The 15,899-nt window shown below is 40.7% G+C and overlaps 1 protein-coding gene across 2 annotated transcripts in view; it reads left to right on the forward strand.

Annotated features, from left to right (window-relative positions):
* The window catches only part of CDKL4 (cyclin dependent kinase like 4), a 53,013-nt gene extending 43,343 nt beyond the window's left edge, over positions 1-9,670 (forward strand). For both annotated transcript variants that reach the window (XM_043604112.1, XM_043604111.1), the window contains exons 11-12: positions 4,807-4,941; positions 7,565-9,670. In XM_043604112.1, the coding sequence (XP_043460047.1) occupies positions 4,807-4,941; positions 7,565-7,666 (237 nt within the window). In that variant the 3' untranslated portion in view covers positions 7,667-9,670. The remainder of the gene's footprint in view (positions 1-4,806; positions 4,942-7,564) is intronic.
* The last annotated feature ends 6,229 nt before the right edge of the window (positions 9,671-15,899 follow it).

Below are 15,899 nucleotides of genomic sequence, written 5' to 3' on the forward strand. Positions count from 1 at the left end.
ATTGAAGCTGGTAATTCTGGGAGGGGTTGATGGTAGGGCAAATAATGCCAAGGTAGGATGTAGTCATTGAAAATAATAAGGAACTGTAAAATAATTACAGTTAAAGGAACATCAGTAGTTGAAGCTGTAATCTTTCTAATATGTCCATTAAAACTAGTTGAAGACAAAAGAGTATAATTAGTGTTTGCTGTGATGAACACTATTACTTCTTTTGCATTTATTAGGAAATTTACTATTAAGTCAGTATATTCAGACTATAGAAATTTATGAGGATGAATGTACTCCTTAAATTTGAAGGTCTAGAATTGTACTGTCCAAGATAGTAGTCACCAGCTACATATTACTATTGAGCACTTGTAATATGGCTAATTAGAATGAAGATGTACTAGATTTCTATGAAAATAACTCTAAAATAATATTAAATATTTCATTAAGAATCTTTAGGAGATTAATTACATGTTGAACTGATAATGTTTTGGATACACTGGGTTAAATACAATTTAAGATCATTTAAAAAAATTAGTAGACCAGGAAAACACAGAAGACATGCAGACACCAGATATAGCCCCTACACTATGCCCAAAAGAAATAGTCAAAGGATGAATTCTAATAAAAAGCAGAAGAAATTCACCTATTACTAGTCTGCCATTCATGCTTGACCAACGGATCCAATGCTAGAAGGTGTGACTCTTATATCCACCATGGATTCTAAAAGCTCTTAGTGGGATACAGATGGAGATATCAGTAAGGATATCTATCTTTAACAACCAATTAAATTCTATCTATAGCCGTGGCTTCAATACTATTCATCAGAATGACTACTCATCAGAATGAGCTTTTTAAAAATATACATTCCAGTATCTAACCTCAGATCTACCAAAGTAGAATCTCTATGAATAGGGCCTTGGAATTTGTATCTTTAAACATCCCCGTAGGTGATTATGATTTACAGCCTAGCTTGGAAATCATCTGATCTAGAAGGTAGAACCATCTGAATGACCTAGCGTCCATTTTGTAGACTAGCCATTGTGCTAGTGTTGGTCGCTGCCAAGGTGCTATCCAGGGTGCTGGATGGCTCTGGTCTGAGTCCTCCTGAGAGCCTGACGCCTCAGACTTGCCTTTACCACTGCTTCACTGGCCCCTCCGCTGCCTTCTGTCTGCCTCACTGCTCTGACCTGCCTTAACTCAGCACTCCACAGGCGCTGCCCTAGAAGTCCAGTTCCCCAACCTTGTTCTGGACAGGTTGTTCTGACCTACCTGCAATTTAATAAAACCTCCTGCAGGGAGGGTGTCTGTCAAGCATTGTAATCCCAACCCATTCTGAGGTGCAGGGCAAGCCTTGTTCTGGTTACTCCTCTAAATAACCAGAGAGAAAACTTAAGTTGCCCTGCAACTCCAGGGCAGAAAAACTCCCAAGGTATAGGACAGATCCCTGTCCTCAGCTCCAAAGGTGAAGTACTCTGTTGCCCTGCCCAAGATTCTGGATGAAGCTGGTTTTGTCACTGAGCCATTTGATTTATACCTGTAATGTCTGACCTGAGATCCAAGGATTCTCTAAGTGCATCAAGGATTGTGCTGTTCTGTGGGTCACACCCTATCTCCTAGACACCTGCCCCAGGTTAGATGAAGGAAGGCTTTCTTTCACTAATTGCAATTGAGACATCTTTAACAACAAATAAATACCAGCTGCCATAACAAGTCATTATCCCATGGAACGAGGCCATCATCTATGCAGGCGGCTGCTCAGATGGATGAAGTGCCAGCCAATGACTTTGCCAAAGTCAGTGGTGGCCTGCAGTAGCCAATCTATGGCAGAGTTCTTGTGGTCTCTTCATTATGAGACACAATAGACACTGGATTATTTATTTCCCGGTTGCTTTCATAGGCATAACATCCTGTCACTCTATCAGTTTAATCTGGTCAAAGAAGTCTGTTGACTCTTGGAAATATTTTTAAGGGTTTTCTGTGAAATTTGAAGTTTCGAGAAAAGGATCCTGACATGTACTTTGCAGTTCCAATTTCTCGTCCCTCCTCTTTAAAACCTTTCCCAGGTTGGGAACACTCTGATCAGGGAACACCTCTGAGAATTCATCAGCCTCTTGGTGCGTAGAAAGTCATTAACCCAGGCAGTCAACAACTCAGAAGCCTCAACTCCACCCAGTTCATCGCACGGCTCCTAAAACTAACAAAACAGGACATCATTCTAGCCCAGGCCCCATGGAACAGCTCAGCATTAACAGCCTCATCTTAGAATCTAAAAATATTCTTTATTAAAAAAAATTTTTTTACATTTATTTATTTTTGAGAGACAGAGAGAGACAGAGCACAAGTGGGAGAGGGGCAGAGAGAGAAGGAGACATGGAATCCGAAGCAGGCTCCAGGCTCTGAGCTGTCAGTACAGAGCCCAACACGGGGCTCAAACCCACAAACTGTGAGATCATGACCTGAGCTGAAGTCGAACGCTCAACCGACTGAGCCACCCAGGCGCCCCTCTAAAAATATTCTTTATAGTAAAAACCCATAGGTATTTAGTAGACTAGATTTCAACAGATTGAAAGCCCACTAAAGAAAATGAATGAATTCAACGTATGATTGGAAGTAAAACTGATAGGACTCAGTTATGATTCAGATCTGGGCAGTAAATAGAGTAGAGGGCAGCGAATGTAAGCTATGTGTACCAGTTTCCTAGGACTGCTGTAGCCAAGTACCACAAGCTGGGTGGCCGCAAGCAGCAGAAATTTATTCTTACTCTTCTGGAGACTAGAAGTCTCAAACCAAGATGTTAACAGGGCCATGCTCTTTCTGAAACTTTCAGGGTGGATCGTTCCTGGCCTCTACCGGCTTCTGGTAGCCCCAGACATTCTTGAGCTTGTGACAGCAGAACTCCGGTCTTGGCCCCTGTCTTCTGGTGCTCTCTCTATGTCTGTCTTTGCGCTGTCTTGCCTCTTACAAGAACACCATTCCATTGGAGTAGGGCCCACCCTATTCCATTATGGCCTTGTCTTAACTATTTACATTTGCAAAGACCCTATTTCCAAATAAGGGCACACAGTGAGACACTGGGGGGTTAGGACTTCAACACAGTTGGGGGGAACACAGTTCAACCCATAACAGTGCCCCTGAGATAAATCAGAAATGTTAAGTAGGCCATTGCATATGTGGGTCTGGAGTTCAAAGGAGAGGTCTGGACCAGAACTAAACACATGGAAGTCTCTGGTAAACCTTAATAATTGAAGCCACTTAACATCAGCTAGAAACAGGTAAGGAGACAGGGGAGCATTAAGGAATCCCATCCACCCACTGCAGAGTAGAAGGTAAGTAAACACAGGTTGGTTTGAACAGTGGTGGTCGTGAGGTAGGAGGAAGGAAAGGGAGGCATCGGAGAAGCCAAAGGGAGTTTCAAGGAGGAGGATATGGTCAGTAGTGTCTAACACCATGGAGATGAGAACACAAGCTACCTATTGGACTTAAGCATATACAAGTGTAGATAGAGATCATAGATGTGAATAACAAGAACCACTTAAGTGGAATGGTGGAGGCAAATGCCAGAAGGAAGTGATAAAGAAATAGAGACTCCCACAGTTTACATTCAAAGTTGTCCTTCTGTGCTGGTTATAGTCCTGAGAGCGTTAGGGTTTGAGGAGACAGATTCCCAGTAGTAGCTAGACTTAATTATGGCATGGATGATTAACTTGGGGGTGGGATGGGGGGAGGGGGGTCTGCTTGGAGCAAGTAGTGGCCCCTGCAAGTAGGGACAGGAGAATCGAATTATGCCAAGTAAGGTTGTTTCGTAAAACCAGGTCCAATCAGGCGGCTCTGAAGGGCAATTGAGACTGTAGGGGTAGTGGCATTTGCAAGGATCTCAGAGACCTGAGGTCAGCTGGGGTTAGGAAGGAACAGACACCACAGAGCAGCCCAAGCTGGGGTAGCCTCAGTCAATGCAATTATGCCTCAAAACTAAGTCCGTTGTGTTGATAAATTTTACTTCTCTAGTATGGTCACAAGGCAAGAAATTTCAGGTCTCCTGTGCCCCGGTGATCTGAGGCTGCTCTAGTTCTGTATAGATCATAATCTGTCTTTCTTCATGGGAAAGGTCCCATTCTCTGAGTACTCAAAGAGTGTCACGGCTTTTTGAAGAAAATCTTTGTGTCAGGATTCTACTAACCCCACGACTGCCAGAGTCCTCCCCACTCTTGAAGGCAAAGCAAGAGGCTTCTAGTAGCCTCTCGTATAAAGGGTGATGGTGCTACATTTTCCTTTTTGCCTCTAGTTATTCCTATATGAATATATATACCTATTATCCAGATTTTAGGTTTGTTTCATTACTAAGACTAATACTTCAGCTGTCCCCCTAAACCAATGGCTCTCAAACTTGAGCAGGTATCAGGGCTTCTCAAATGCAGATGGTTAGACCCCACCCCCAGTGCTTTTGATTCAGCAGGAACTACATTTACAAGTTCCCATGTAACACTGATGCTGCTGGTCCCGGGATCATACTCGGAATCACACATGAAGTGTCTCACAAACTATTTGCTTTGACGAGTGATGAAGAGCTGTCATTGGTAGAAACACCTGATCTACCTGTCGCCCCCTTCTAGAGACACCAGATGTTCATTTCTACCCTCAAAAGACTTTGGAATGACAAAAGAAAAGCAATTCTAGTTATTAACAAGTTTCGAGTACTTGATGGTACACAAACTTGAAGATTTTGTAAACTCCTCTTTGCTCTTAACAAGTTATTCAGTTTGGGGGCACAGTAAGAAAATAGCAACAAAATTCTAATGCCTTTTTTCTTTTCTTCCAAAGGAGTGTCTGAAGATGAATCCTGATGACAGATTAACCTGTGCCCAACTCCTGGAGAGCCCCTACTTTGATTCTTTTCGAGACGACCAAATTAAAAGAAAAGCGCGCAATGAAGGAAGGAACAGAAGACGTCAGCAGGTACCTCTGTTCAAAAGTTAAAATGCTATAAAAATGATTCTTTTTTTCCTTTTCTACCTTTCAAAGTGAGACCAGGTGGACACCAAGACCTTTATTTGCACTGGTTTAGTTGTATTTGTTTATCTTAGTACGTTTCAGTGATTGGCATAATAAAACCATAAAACTACGAAAATACCCAGATCATTGCAGAATCTTATTCCAAATACACTTGAATCAACTTTTAGCTACACTGATTAGATAGCTCACCTATTGGATAGCTCACCTGCCAGATGGTGTACCCGAAATACAACAACTTCGTACAATAAAACCCAGATTACAGCAGGACTGAATGTCAACATCGCAGAGGAATCTGGAACCTTCTGTAGCCTCCAGACACACCATAGAGGAAACTTGACTCTTCCTGTGTTTTTACCAATGGCAGGCAGCAAAGTCTGCCTTCCCTAGGCTTTCCTCAAAATCAAGGAAGAGCTCTGACAGATACTAAGAGAAGAAATGCAAACACCTGGGAACCAAATTTTACCCCAAAATGTGCCGATATTGTAAGATAACACGAGGAACGTGACAGTGACTCTGCAGCTTATTAGGGGACTACCTTTCACCTGGTTCCAGAAAAACCTTGAAGCTAAAACATAAACCCCACAGAAGTAAGTTTGTTTTGGTTTGGGGTTTACTTTTTATCTTGTGTCCCCAGCACCTAAAACGATGTCTGACCCACACATAGTACTTGGTAAATATTATCCAAAATAAATAGATAAGTAAATAGATGAACACTGCTTATTCATAAGTGAGGATGTAATTCTCAATTGATCAGACCGACAATCATCCCATTCTGTGTTTACTTAATCTTCAGCCTTTGATCTACTTATTGGTCACTGATCTTCTCCTTAGCATGTCTACCGTAAAGGGAGAAAGCAGGTTTTGTTGTTTTCAGCCTTTGGCTCATGTAAATTGAAGTTTGTTGAGAGAGAAAAACCAAGCCAATCAGTAAGATGACACGTTAAGATGATTTCCCAGTTTTTACCACACAGACCGTTTTACCTTCTACTGTTTAAGTTATGTGTTTGCAAGTCAAGCCCAGCACACTTTACTTAACCAAAAGAGTAGGGTTTGCTCAAATATGTCTGAGGCGGCAGTCTGAAATACAGGGTGAACTGTGTGTAAAAACACTGTCACCTTACAAACAGCTCACCAGATTCCCCACACTTAACCCGGGAGGGTGAACAGCAACACCGCTCCATCCCGCCCCTGGGTTCCTGATTCGAGTTCTACCAGCCTTGAGGGAGTAGGGATGCTGGCCTCCTAAGTCTCCAGGTCATAGTGTTTTCCATTCCTTAATACCCTGTAGCCTGACTGATACAGCTCAGGGACTTTATTTCTCAAAAAAAAGAAGCACGAAGAACAGCACATACAGAAGTTACTTCACGTTCTCTGTGTTTAGTCAACTGCATCCTGTCCCCTTTATGAGAAAGCCTTTCTAGAGCACCCACTATTAAGACCAAGCCTAAACATCTTCCACCACCAGGTAAAGTTTCTGGAGGGCAAGGCCAAGAGAAAGACAGGGATGTCCTTCTTTCTTTTGTCCTTTTTTTTTTTTTTAATGTTTATTTATTTTGAGAGAGAGACAGAGAGCATGAACAGAGGAGGGACACAGAGAGGCACAGAATCCGAAGCAGGCTCCAGGCTCCCAGCGGTCTGCACAGAGCCCGACTGGGGGCTCGAACTCACAAACTGTGAGATCGTGACCTGAGCCAAAGTCGGAGGCTTAACCGACTGAGCCACAGAGGTGCCCCAACAGGAATGTCTTTCAGGTCCCAGTTTTCTTTCTGATATGCACCTCTTGCCTAAACATTTTACCATATCAGAAAATAAACTAAAAATTCAAGAAAATCTTTTCATTCAGTGTGGTTTCATTTTGTGAGTTCAAATTCCTATCTGGATATCATCTAGATCTCTGATGAGTGACCAGCAATTTCCTTAAAGACTAAATTTTGTTTAAAATGTATAGTATGGGGCACCTGGGTGGCTCAGTTGGTTAAGCGTCTGACTTCGGCTCGGGTCATGATATCGCTGTTTGTGAGTTCGAGCCCCACATCAGGCTCCGTGCTGACAGCTCAGAGCCTGGAGCTGCTTTGGATTCTGGGTGTCCTTCTTTCTCTGCCCCTCCCCTGCTCACTCTCTGTCTCTGTCTCTGTCTCTGTCTCTCAAAAAATAAATAAACATTAGACATTTTTTAAATGTATAGTAAAGAGGTTTTAAATCTTTACTGTTTTGCCAGTATCCTAAAATTAAAATTTTGAGGTAGGTAGAATGTAGACTCTTGGAATTATTGTCTAACAGCTGGTGGGCATCTAGCTTTTAAACACTGCCTGGATACTCAAAAATGAACATCCTGAAATAAATCAACTACATCCATGAGAATCGTAGAATAAGTAATGGAACCTAATTTCCCAGTATCAGAATATCACAATTCTTGGAAAGGTAACGCTATTGGATTTTAAAATTGATGTCTTTTGACATCTTTGTACCGTGTGTATTCTTTTTGTTTTACCATCTTTAAATCAAACTGTACAAATAGGAATTCTTTTCAATTTACTTTCTTATTTTTGTCTTGTTCTGCTATTAGAATCAACTGTTGCCTCTCATACCAGGAAGCCACATCTCCCCCACACCTGATGGAAGAAAACAAGTCCTCCAGTTAAAATTTGATCATCTTCCAAACATTTAGGAAAATGTTCTTTCAAGTGGAAAGTGATTTAATATGTACACATTTCCGTACAAGAGAGATAGGAATTCTTAGTGTTTCAAATGCAAATGAGCCATATGAAAATTAAGATGCCTTCTAGAATTGTTTTGCTCTGATCATTACTGATTCCTCTGCCCGTGCTTTTTACACGCCAACTTTATCTTCTAGAACATTTTCTTTAAATGTTACGGAGTCTGAAACTGCACATATGGAGGAGACATTTTCCACTTCATCAGAGCAGCCCCTCCTGAGGCAATTTATGTTGAGAATTTGTGGGCTTGTACTTTGATTCTTGAAAGAGATTTACATATATCGTTTTGGTTTACCTGACCACATAATGTCTTAGAGCATTATCCAAATAGCTTGCCTAGCTGTTGTTTGTGCAGGGAATGATATCATGTTTCTTTTCTTTTCTTTTTTTTTCTTTCAATTTCAAAAACTAACTTTAATGAGGTATGTTTTACATATAATAAACGTACTTATTTTAAGTGCAGAACTTTTCCCTGGATTTCAGCAAATGTATACACATGCACGGCCTGACCAAAGGAAGATATAAAACATGGTCATCAAGCTTAAAATGTTCTCCACAGCCTTTTGTAGTAAATCTTCCCAAGATCACTGGCCCCAGACAGCCATGGAAAAACTAGTGATTAGTTTTTCCTATTTGGGGATTTGAAATCAAGGGAATCATAGAACCTATATTCTTTTGCACCTGACAACTTGTGCTCAGCATGATGCTTCTGAGAAAGGAATGACATTTTGTTTCTGCATTTAATCACTCTTGTTGTAACCAGGACTTTTGAGTAATGCTGGATTTTATGTTGGTGCAGAAAGGGAGCCTGAAATGTCATGTAGTCTATCCCTTGTTTCCAGGGCAGATTCCAGAGCTACAAGGAATTATCATGCTCATCACATAATGCTGTCCTTTGGTACATTATGGTTTCTTACTCTTTTCTCCTGGCTCAGTCATCTCAGTACCTAGACCTATCCTGTGGGTGTGTTTCCTAAATAGTTCACTGTCGATACTTTTCCAAACATTTGCATCCAAAGCCTCTGTGAATTTGTGCAGCCCTAAACTTGTGTATCATGCCAGATCAGGTTTGTAAATGCTTCCGACAGCAGAAAGATTATCTTTTCAGTTAACTTCATTTTGTGTCTGCTACCAAAAAAGAGAAGCAAACAACAAGATACCTCCCTAGGCGAGCCCAATTTACACTGGGATATTTTCCCAAGTGAACTTGACAGATATTCCTACATACATACATATATAAATGTATACACACATATATATACTTATATATATACATATATATGTACATGTATGTATACACACATAACACATATATATTTATAAGTTTTGAGACATCATGGTAGATGCCTTTTATCCTAGACGTCTAAGAACAATGCCGTCTGTGTAACGGACTTTTAGTTTGCTAACAAGGAACTCATGTAAAATAATAGCATGGGGTTGTCTATCACTGTCTGGCATAAAGGCACAAAATAGTCAATAAATTATGAAGGTTATTAGCTCTTTTCTGCTCCTGGGTCTGGAATGCTGACCTGAACGTTGTCAAATTGTGCAAATACACATGATTCCAGAAATGCCTTGTATCAGGAACCAAAATATCGAGCATAAATTGTTTTTAGGAAAACACACTAACATCTGATGTTCATCCTCTAAAAGTTTATTGCATTTATAAACATGGCTATGTAAACTTCTAGAGAAGCCTGTTGAGTTACTTGGGAGCATCTCTTGACTTGGGAATTATGGCATCTCAACAATGGTTTCTTGCTCACTGGAAGAACATTTTAAGTGGACTTATTTGGCCATTTAACATGCTTAGTGTGAATATAAGCTGCTACGGTCTTCTTATTGTCATCTTATCATTAAGAAGGCACCTCTTCACATTTGTAAGTTTCTTGCATTTTTAATTAGATGATGATACCACAGGCACAAGGAATTTGAGAAATAAAAGATAGAAGGCATCTTCGATGAAAGATTTCTTTTTATTTTCATAGTGTTTTTATCATGTAAGCTTTCTTACTGCCAAGCCACTCATGCTGCTCCAGCTCTCCTAAATATCTAGATTCTATCTCACACACACACACATGCACAGAGAAGTTCAGAATACACACAACTCCAATACCCATTTTGCTTATAATCATGCTTCAGACAACAGTGGAGAGTTTGGTAAGGATTGATAGGGTGACTGCTTTTCTTATTTTTGCTTACATTTAAGAATTAACAAAACTGGCATCTCTCTCTCTCAGTTTTTTTCCTTAGACAAATCCATCATCTAGAGAGCACTGGGGAGGGGAGGGGAGAGGAGAGGAGAGGAGGAAGCACCCAATGCTTGGGAAAATGTTCTTTCACCACCAGGGAAAACACTCTTCTGACGACTTTTGCACCCCACACTTTCCCTGGGCGTCCCAGGGCCACGTAGCCCTGTCGCCGGCTCAGTCACGCAGGCACACGGACCTCAACCTGCAAGTCTTTCTGTCTCAAGGCCGGTTTCTCAGCCCTTGCATTTCTCAGCCACACGTAAGACAGTGGCACCTGAGGGTCTCGTGCCCAAATTAAGTAGTGGGTTTTGTACAACTTAATCAGGCTCTTCACAGAGGCCCACACAACTCTGTAACCAGGCGTTTTCTTTCCATCCATGTCCAGTTTCTGGCTTACCTGCCGCTTCTGTCACCGTGGCACTGGTCAGGCTTTTTAATTTACGGATATAGCTCTTTCCTGGTGCCATCCAGGTACCGCGGGGTCGTGGTGAGTGATGCCGCCCGAGTACTCTCCTTTCCTCCACCTCGGCATGACCTGTTCACACCCCGGGTTTCCTCCACTTTGTACCTGAGAATCTCCAAGCAGCCAAGCAGCTCTTTTGTATTGTGTTTTGTTTTGTTTTGTTTTGTTTTGTTTTGTTTTGTTTTGCCTTGTTCCATTTTTTTTGAAGAGCACTTTACAGAGAACTAAAAATGCAGACTGTACTCCTTTGTGCTCTTGCTTCTTCTTCAGGGAAGAAAGAAATACACCATAGAAAAGGACACCTCATAGACCTTTATCAGCCCTGTAAGGCTACCTTTGGTCTCCATTTCAGTCCTGGTGATATCTGAATGCACTTGTTCCAACTTGCCCCAACCACAAAGCCCTTTTTTTGGGGGGGGAGGGGGGAGGGGGAGGGGGAGGGTCACTTTTTGAAGATTATTTTAACTAGACTGAAATTATTAAAAAGTTGTATTTGAGGGACGCCTGGGTGGGTAAGTTGATTAAGCGTCTGACTTCAGCTCAGGTCATGATCTCCCAGTTCATGGGTTTGAGCCCCGCGTCGGGCTCTGTGCTGACAGCTCTGAGCCTGGAGCCTGCCTTGGATTCTGTGTCTCCGTCTCTATCTGCCCCTCCCCTGCTCATTCTCTGTCTCTGTCTCTGTCTCTCTCTCTCAAAAATAAATAAACATTAAAAAAAAAATTTTTTTTTAAGTTGTGTTTGAGAGGCTTTTGAATGCTTTGGATTAGGGAGATAATTGAGTAAGGAGTAAAAACAAAGCTCTAGGGTAGGAAAGACAGAAGTGAGCAGGAATAGATGTTCCCTCTTTTAAGTGAGCCGTATTACTCTTCTTCATTGGTCTTGCAGATCTCCCAGACTATAAGACTAAGAAAATTTATAAGTTATTTTGAAAAAATTCTCAACTCTGAAGATGTTTTTATGGTTCTTCAGCTGCCTTGCCATAGGAATACTGTTTTTTAAAAAAGATGGCACTTTCTTTTCTTTTCTAAAAATTGTTTTAATATTTATTTTTGAGAGAGAGACAGAGCATGAGTGGGGGGAGAGCAGAGAGAGAGGGAGACACAGAATCTGAAGCAGGCTCCAGGCTCCGAGCTGTCAGCACAGAGCTCAACGCAGGGCTCAAACCCACCAACCGTGAGATCGTGACCTGAGCCAAAGTTGGATGCCTAACCAGCTGAGCCACCCAGGCACCCCAGGATGGCACTTTCTTAATCATTTGTCACCACTAATGATTTCCAATCCTGGGTTTGGAACAGCTTGAATGGTACAGAATTCTGAAAAAACAACCAAAGAAAACAACAGCAGCAACAACAACAACAAAAAAAACTAGCTTTTTTGGTTAATTAAAACATACTACCAGAAGAAGAATGATCCTAAAATTCCACAAACCTTAAAATCTTGAAAAAATTAGGAAGTCAGTATAAGGTATTAGCTGAATCGCAGATTCAGAGTTATAATGCATATATATGCATTATATACAAATATACAGACTTGTGATGCATATGATTATACAGATTTGTGATGCACATAACCACGACAGAAAGACAAAATGCCACTCACATGACCAGGTAATGTGCTGGGTTTGTGTGTGTTCATTTTCCATTAAAACCATGAATTCGGCAACTTCATTCTTGTTTTAGTAAAAGACAGTCTTTAAAAGTGGTAGGTTTAAAGACTAATATATCATTTGGTCTGGGAGTTAGGACACCAGGTTCTTGGCCTGGCTTGCAAATCTCTGTGTAGCTTCTTCACAACGTGTGACTTTTCTGTGCCTTCATTTTCTCATTTGTAAATAAGGGAAGAGACAAACTAGCTGATTTGTAGGACTCCTGTGATTTTCAATAGCACATGATGTTTCTGTCCTGGACATCTCTCCCACTAGAAGAGGCTTTGTAGAGATTGTTTCTCATTAATAATACTGAGATAAAATTTGGGGTTTTTAAAAAATATTTGTGTTTGGAGGGGAGAGTGCAACGGAGGAGGGGTAAGGAGAGGGGGGCAGGATCTGAAGCGGGCTCTGTGCTGACAGGCTGACAGCAGAGATCCCGATGTGGGGCTTGAACCCACGAACTGTGAGATCATGACCTGAGCCAAAGTCAGATGCCCAACTGACTGAGCCACCCAGGTGCCCCTAAATTTGGGGTTTTTTGATCTAACCAGGAGCTAAGAGATCTCTCCCTGTTTCTCCCTCTCTCCTTCCCCCTCTCCCATCTCTCCCTTGCTTGCTTGCTTTCACACTCACACAAACACACACCCACCACCACTCCCTGCTGGTTCTGCCAAGTCAATAGTAGTTTGCAGACAATCATCTAACAGAGGTTACATTTTATAAACTGAAGTGGGCTTTAAAGCTAATTACCGCTAAATTTTAGTTAATGTAAATAAAACAGGTGTGCTTTGAAAATACAGAGTAATATGTAATCATTCTTTGATTGTTTTTATTTTTTTATTTTTTTTTTCATTCTTTGATGTTTTCATCTAACTCCAGTTGGCTTGAATATGACACCTATGCTATGAAATATTAATTTAAGATACCCATTAAGGCAAAGAACTCTTAGGGCATTTCTAACTTCAGCAAAACTTTTAGTACTTTCAGTAGGTGAAAACTTAAAGGAATTCTGCAAATATATATAAATTATAACCATGTTGTATTTGAGCAACACAGACTCGGGTTCGGGCTACTTTATATTTAACCTGCAATTTACTCAAGCTGAAAATCGGTTACCCTACTTAACAGGAGTATAAACACCTTGCATTTATAAAATTAAAATTTGTCTTTCTGTTGTGAACACTAGTCACTGACCATATCTGTCAATATTGTCACATTGAAGATGTTGTGTCTACTTATGATTTTAGGACATGTTAGTATGGAAGCAGATCTATTTCAAATCGCATGAAATTGTAGCCATATATTAATTAGCATGTGATAATTTGCATAATGGCAACTTATGCTACCAGAAGCAATTCACTACAAACTTTTAGTTGTAGCATGTTAAATATACATAATACTTTTAAAATTTAGCTTAAGGTACTTAGAGAACCTAAATATGGGCTTAAATACTTTGGTGACCTTATATTTGTATATATAACTTAACCTGAATATGTTCTCTAGCTTATTTTAATAAAAGTTAGAAATATTCCTGTCTCCTTACTTCCATTCAACTCTCCTGTTAGTCTGTTGCCTAATACTTTGTATTTAAATGGGAAAAACTCACATTCACATAGAAAGTTCAGAACTCGTTTAATTTCCTCTCCATTGGAATATCTGAACAGTTGATGGAGTAACTATTCCTTTTTGTGCCTTGGGTTGGGAATTTTCACAAAATGGAAAAACTAACAAAATCTCTTCCAGTCCAACCCGATCAACAATTATCCCTGAGAACATTTCCTTTGAGGCTGTAAGATTCTTTTTCTTACAATTCATCAAAATATTTCTCTGACCCTTCCCAGCACTTAAGTTACAAAATATGAAATTTTCTCACAACTTCAATTCCAGGTCCTAACAATGGTTTCTGTTGTAGGCTTAAAAAGGTGAAAAGTCTCAAGACCAAACTTAGACGAATGATCAAAAGACAGAAAGACAATTAGTACCATAATGAATGAGGCCATTACTTAAAGATGCTTCCATTTCTTTTATTTTCTTTTGAACTAGCCTTTCTGCTTTCATGATTTTTAATAGCGCTTATGTTGAAAGAGAATAGTAGATTCTTTCCAAGGCTGACTGCAACGATTTCTCCCATTCCATGAGCCTTTTGCAATGACACTTTGCCATTCCTTTTATCAAGAGGTGAAGGCTCCCTCTCCCACCCCACCTTGTGACCAGTGACTTCCTTAGACTAATAGAATGCAACAGATGTCCCTCTATGCCATTTTGGGGCCTAGGTCTTGAAAAGCCTGTCAACCTCAGCTTTGTCTCTCTGGGGAAGCCAGCCACCACACTGTAAAGAAGCTTAGGCTAGACCTCCAGATGATAAGATGCCGTGTGAAGAGAAAGAGGTCACTGGAGGAGCACCAAGGGGCCAGTCATGGGAGTAAAGCCTTCTTGGACCTTGTAACTCAGAGCAGCCACCAGCTGACTATGGCCAAGTTAAGTGTCAAGTAGAACAGGAAAACTGCCCAGCTGAGACCAATCCACCTCCAAAATTATGAGAAATAGTCAATTGTTTTAAACCACTGTGTTTTGGGATGATTTGTTATGTAGCAATAGATAATTGAAACAGAGTATGTTTTTAAACTGAGTGCCATTAAAGTTGAGAAGCATGTTCCAAATAATGTGCACACTTAAAGTAAGGCATGGGATCTGAAGTTATTTAGCCTAGAACTATAAATACACTCTTGGGAATCTGAAAATCATTCTTCCCTACTACCCACTGGCCCTCTCTCTTTGGATCCTATTTATTTTAGTCAAGGCTGTTATGCTTCCAAAGAGGACATCATCTTCTCATAAAACACGTGTCACCACCCTATGCAGGAAATCTAAAAAACCGTAATGAAGAAATGATCCAGACATTGGATTTTACGAAACACATGCATATGATGTCGGTAGAAATTTACCCGATCTCTTTACGGCAGCCAAAGAGGAAACTTCCTTCTTTTTGCAAGAAAAATATTCACGTCTGTGTTAGATAACTGGATAGATGCCAGACTATTAGCGTCCTCCCTCTTGCCCAAAATAAGAGTCAGTCAGTTTGGGTCCTACTGGGTGTTTTTAACCAGTCTCCTCACTGAGCCACCCATTCAGCAGATATCAGCCACTGAACATCTTCTGGGCTGTTGAGGAAAAGCCTTATCCAATTGCATGAAAAGAGCTTCTCCTCATTAAAAAAGGTCTTTAGCACCTTTGAGTATTCAGGACGACTGGTACCGTTGTGTTTCCACAGTTTCTCTCTGAACCAGAAAGACATCCTACCAGAGTTGTATTTTGGCTTTGCCACTTGCAAGATCATGACTTTTGATCATCAGTGTCTTCAGCTCCACAGTGAGAATAATAACACTTCACCTGAAATGAGAATCTTAACACCTGAGGTGGTTAAAAGTATTACATGAAACAGTGATGTCAGTGTGCTTTGTAATTGAAAGAGCTATATAATTAATTACTTTACTTTTTTTATGGTTTTTTTTTTTTGAGAGAGAAAGAGAGAGAGAGAGGCAGAGCATGAGTGGGGGAGGGGTGGGGAGAGAGAGAGACACAGAATCTGAAGCAGGCTGTGCCAACAGCTCAGAGCCTGACACACTTGAACCCACGAACTGCGAGATCGTGACCTGAGCCGAAGTTGGGCACCTAATCGACTGGACTACCCAGATGCCCCTATTGATTATTACTTTTATTACCTTCTAGAACTTTGGGAATATATTAACTTCTACATTAATATGTGGTCCTTTGAAAGAAACCCATAGAACTCTTCTGGTTTGACTATTTATTGATTGATT

This window comes from Prionailurus bengalensis, chromosome A3 (genome assembly GCF_016509475.1).
Source record: "Prionailurus bengalensis isolate Pbe53 chromosome A3, Fcat_Pben_1.1_paternal_pri, whole genome shotgun sequence".
Taxonomy (NCBI): domain Eukaryota; kingdom Metazoa; phylum Chordata; class Mammalia; order Carnivora; family Felidae; genus Prionailurus; species Prionailurus bengalensis.